Source organism: Limulus polyphemus, unplaced genomic scaffold (genome assembly GCF_000517525.1).
Source record: "Limulus polyphemus unplaced genomic scaffold, Limulus_polyphemus-2.1.2 Scaffold2123, whole genome shotgun sequence".
Taxonomy (NCBI): Eukaryota; Metazoa; Arthropoda; class Merostomata; order Xiphosura; family Limulidae; genus Limulus; species Limulus polyphemus.
The window spans coordinates 15,839-20,713 of NW_013667733.1; the positions used below are offsets into that span (position 1 = coordinate 15,839).

General features: G+C 33.3%; 1 protein-coding gene across 1 annotated transcript in view; it reads right to left on the reverse strand.

Moving 5' to 3' along the window:
- Positions 1–3,284: 3,284 nt before the first annotated feature.
- Positions 3,285–4,875, reverse strand: part of LOC111087414 (Ca(2+)/calmodulin-responsive adenylate cyclase-like) — a 9,415-nt gene continuing 7,824 nt past the window's right edge. The window contains exon 2 of the mRNA XM_022393976.1: positions 3,285–3,368. Coding sequence (XP_022249684.1) covers positions 3,303–3,368 — 66 coding nt within the window. The 3' untranslated portion in view covers positions 3,285–3,302. The remainder of the gene's footprint in view (positions 3,369–4,875) is intronic.

Sequence of the window (4,875 nt, forward strand, 5' to 3'; positions counted from 1 at the left end):
GTCCACAGCTTGACATTAAAAGAGTTTCTACATCCAGTCCACAGCTTGACATTAAAAGAGTTTCTATATCCAGTCCACAGCTTGACATTAAAAGAGTTTCTACATCCAGTCCACAGCTTAGAATTAAAAGAGTTTCTATATCCAGTCCACAGCTTGACATTAAAATAGTTTCTATATCCAGTCCACAGCTTGACATTAAAAGAGTTTCTACATCCAGTCCACAGCTTGACATTAAAAGAGTTTCTACATCCAGTCCACAGCTTGACAACAAAAGAGTTTCTACATCCAGTCCACAGCTTGACATTAAAAGAGTTTCTATATCCAGTCCACAGCTTAGAATGAAAAGAGTTTCTATATCCAGTCCACAGCTTGACATTAAAAGAGTTTCTATATATCTTTGAAACTTCCTGTTTAAATCAAGGAATCAATTTTTTAGATACAATCTCAAAATATTTGTCGCTTGTTTTATACGGTTATAATTCTAAGAATGTATGAGTGAAAGCAACGGAGAAATATGTTATAACATATCAACCTAACAACATAAACATAGAAATAATTATAAAATATAATTCTTATAAACCCACTTAATCGTAATATCTGTTACAGTAGTCTAACCACTGCCATACAAAACACCACTGTATCCTCTCCTGAAATACTAAAAATATTTGTTCATATCTTATGACAAACACAATACCTTAATCAGTTGAGTATTACAGACTATATTAAGAATCCATGAGTGAAAGGAAAGGATAATATGTTTTAATACATCAACTACGCTACCTCTGCTATATGAAATGCCGACAAGGCCTTTCGCCTAATGCCAAGACTCATGAAACCAGTTGGGATACTACAGAAGTAGTAGTGGTCTAAGCGCTATATATACATATATATTACATATCACCAATTTACATCAACAACAACATTTAGGATATATATATCAGATTATGCACGTGAAGTTGTAATTATTATCAATTTTATTTAAGTCATTTACTAATTAGATTTTTAGGGTAGAAATTAATAAGACAATATTATTTTTTTATTTCATCACTAATTATTTATTTTTCTTTATTAACTACATTTATCAGCTCACATCAGCCCAAGTTGGTCGATGATAGGGAACGTTGCTCAATAAGCTTTAACCAAAATCCACACCAATATAGCTTATTCTGTTTTAAAAGAATAACGTAAATTGAGCAGATAAGATTTGTTTGTTTGTAATTATGCACAAAGCTACACAAAAAGCTATCTGTGCTCTACCCACCACGGGTATCGAAACCCGGTTTCTAGCGTTGTAAGTCCGCAGACATACCGCTGTGCCACTGGGGAGCAGTAGATAAGAACGAATGAAACAGTTTGTTCGTTTAACCCTTACTTAAAATTAGCTGAATTTCCAAGGAAAACATTAAAACTGTTTAAAATTTCGTTTTAATGTACTGAAAGTCCCTATGAAGGTTTAATTGTTTAGCTACTTCAACACAGTGCATTATTCAATGATAAGTAAAACTATCTCCATTTGACGTTGTAAAAATTGAATTATCTCAAAAGGTTAAGTGCAATACATTTCTCCCTTTGACATATATATTGATAATCATAGTTTTTATTGTGTGTTTTCTAAAGGAAAGTGCAATACATTACATAACATCATTCAAGTGGTAATGAACGTTCTGACTTCTAAGTCTGGAAATGAAAGGTAAAATAAACTGGAATCTTTCCAACAAACTTATATATATATATATATATATATATCTTGGTTCCTATTTATTATTTTTCCAGGCTTAAAGATTACGTTTTCAGAGACCTCTTGTGAGTGCATGTTGAGTCTAGAATACCAAGGAGAAGGGTGTAAGCGACAAAAATAATAGTCTGGAATGTTTTCAAAAAAGTTATGTTACTTTTTTTTATTTTTTGGCTGAGGAATAAAGACTTCAAGAAGCCTACTTGAAATTTATTTATTCTTAAAATATTGGTAGAAACAAAAAAACTAGCTAAGAAGCTAAGTGACAATTTATTTAGTATTTTATGGACATCGATAGATTTCCTTGGCACTTGCTCATTTATTTGGATTAGGGAATAAATCTCAGCTGAATAAATAAAAAACAAACCGATTCTCAAAGAAAACAGCGCCATCCAATTTTTTGTTTTACATTCTAGCTGTGAGGAAGGTTTAACGTACCATTTGTACTTGTTAATATACTTTATAGTCATATACTTTTATTGCTTTTCTCTTTCTAAATGTGGTTTTATTATATATACAGCTGTGTATTTTTCAATTTTATTTTGTGTGTGTTATTTTCACTCTGTGGTTTAAGCGTAACTTAAGAAAACATAATACAGTAGAGAAGCTTCAGTATTCAAGGCATAACGTTCACACGTTATTTGCTTGTTTTAATATAAAGCAAATATATATACGTATATGCGGCAATGGAAATAATTATGAAAACATCTGAGCAATATATATTTAAGGGTCAGCAACAACGAGTAATGACACCTAGATTGTGAACTTATTAATAGTGAAAAAACACTGTCATAGAAAATACAAATGAAGAACCAGTAAGATACATGTGAGCTCTTTGCCTTACACACTGTCTTACAGTTCATCAATGTGCGATTATAGAATAATGTCACGTATTACTCTCCACAATGCAGCCACGTTGTCTCGTCGCCTGTTAACTTTCACAGATCTTTACATAAAATCACACAGCCGCAATAATTTTACATCAGCATCTTTATGGTCAAGATATCGTTTCACCATAGCTACTGTGAGCTTTAGATCACTGCCTTGCTGGAAAATAAATCCCCACCCGATGAATTGTGTTTCTGAGGGCATGCCTGTACTTGTCAGCAGTTAGATCGCCGTCAATTTTGTGCAGATCACCTACAACGTTGGCTGAAATGCAGACCCAAACGTGTACCGATTGATACCCCACCATCTTTCACAGTATATTTTGTACCTTGACTATGATACTGTTCTTTTCTCTACAGTTGATGAAACTGCCATTGATTATGACCATTAAGTCGTACTTTTGTTAATCTGCAAAATGTACCTGTTCAGTTTTACTCATTACACTGTTTGTGGTCTGATGTCCATTTCAAGGAAACCTTCAATGAGTCCACTTCGGGTTAAACTGTCTTACTGTTCTGAAGGTAACATTCACACATATATTTATAGCCACATCTTATGCTAGACATATAGTCTATCTCATACAGAACATACCGTGAAATACTCAATAATACTTCTGTAAAAATTCTATTTTCTACCTCAAACACTTCATAATTAACAGTACCAGTTTCACGTACGCTCTTCAGAATATTTCTTTGAAGTCCCAGTAAAACATGGAGTCTTGCCACAATGCTTTGCATGGAGTTTCCTAGGAAACACAAAGTTTTGATTTATACTGGTTTATCATGTGGCATTTCTGTTCTAAGAGCCATGACTGGAATCATACTACTATTAATAATAATAATACCAGGTATAATATGACTACCTGTACTTTTATAGGCTATATATATATATATTTGTAGGACACTTTCTGATTGGTTGGATGATAACCAATCACAGTATAAGCTATCAGCACGTGGGTGTTTGTTATAGTGCGGTTCATTTCAACACGATAAAGATATGTCACTCCCTTAGTTTTTGCCTTTCATACCCTATTTACTCACCGTTTCTGCAATTATTTCCATTATTGTGTTTCAGAGATGGCGACAATAAGCATTTACCGGTCATACATAATGTCTGGGTTGTTATCAGCTGTAAGTATACCAATATGTTTTCACTTTTATAAATAGTTCAGGAGATCAAAGGACGAGAAATATAGAATTCTTGAAGCCAAGTGTATGCTCCTCATTAGTTAACACTGCAGCATTTCATGACAGTTGAAACTATTATGAACACATGTTATCTCGAGTATTACTTATTATATTTAACAATTTATTTTGACAAAATTATCTTTTTTTAGGGATGTCAGTTATTTAAGTGCATTTGAAAAGTAATTTTACCCCTGATTCTTAAGAAAATTAAATGTTAAACACACAACGGAAACTACAGTTGAGTATTGTCGTTTGCTTGTTTGTAATTAAGCACAAAGCTATACAATGGGCTATCTGTGCTCTGCCCACCACGGGTATCAAAACCCGGATTCTAGCGTTGTAAGTCCGCAGACACACCGCTGTTCTAAAGAGGGGCGAGTATTTTCATCACTGAATGTAGAAAAAGAAAAATATATATTTTTTAAAAGTTTTAACTGGTTGTTAAAGAGTAGGATTTAATTCATCAATTTTTCCCCTACGTTTATAGTTTGAAAATTTAATGAATTTTTTACGTCACCAAGATCGTTTTGTGAAGCGCTTGAACTATACTTTTAAAAGAAAGTTGCTATAATTAAATTATTTATGTATTCTGCTATATGTCGTAATACAAAATGCGTATTAATGGGAAATATTCAGTTCATCATAATTCCAATTCTAATCTTTTATTTGTTTAAAATGGCGCTAAAAACTGTTATGATTACTTCTAGAAATTTGTGTATTCTACGTTTAATCAATGCTATAATGAAACTTATATATTACACAATTTGTTTGTGACGTAATGTCTTCGGTCAAAACCTTATTTTTTTCAACCAGGCAATTATTGCGAAGATAATTCATAAATAAATAGTGTCTTTCAAAGAGGATTATTTCATGCAAACTAAGTCAGTAATATAAATAATATGAATAGCAAATCGTTCAACTGCAGCCTGTTGATGAACTAAAAGTACGGCCCGGCATCGCCAGGTGGCTAGGGAGCTCGACTCGCAATCTGCGGGTCGCGGGTTCGAATCCCCGTCCCCCTAACATGCTCGTCTGTTCAGCCGTGGGGGCGCTATAATGTGACGG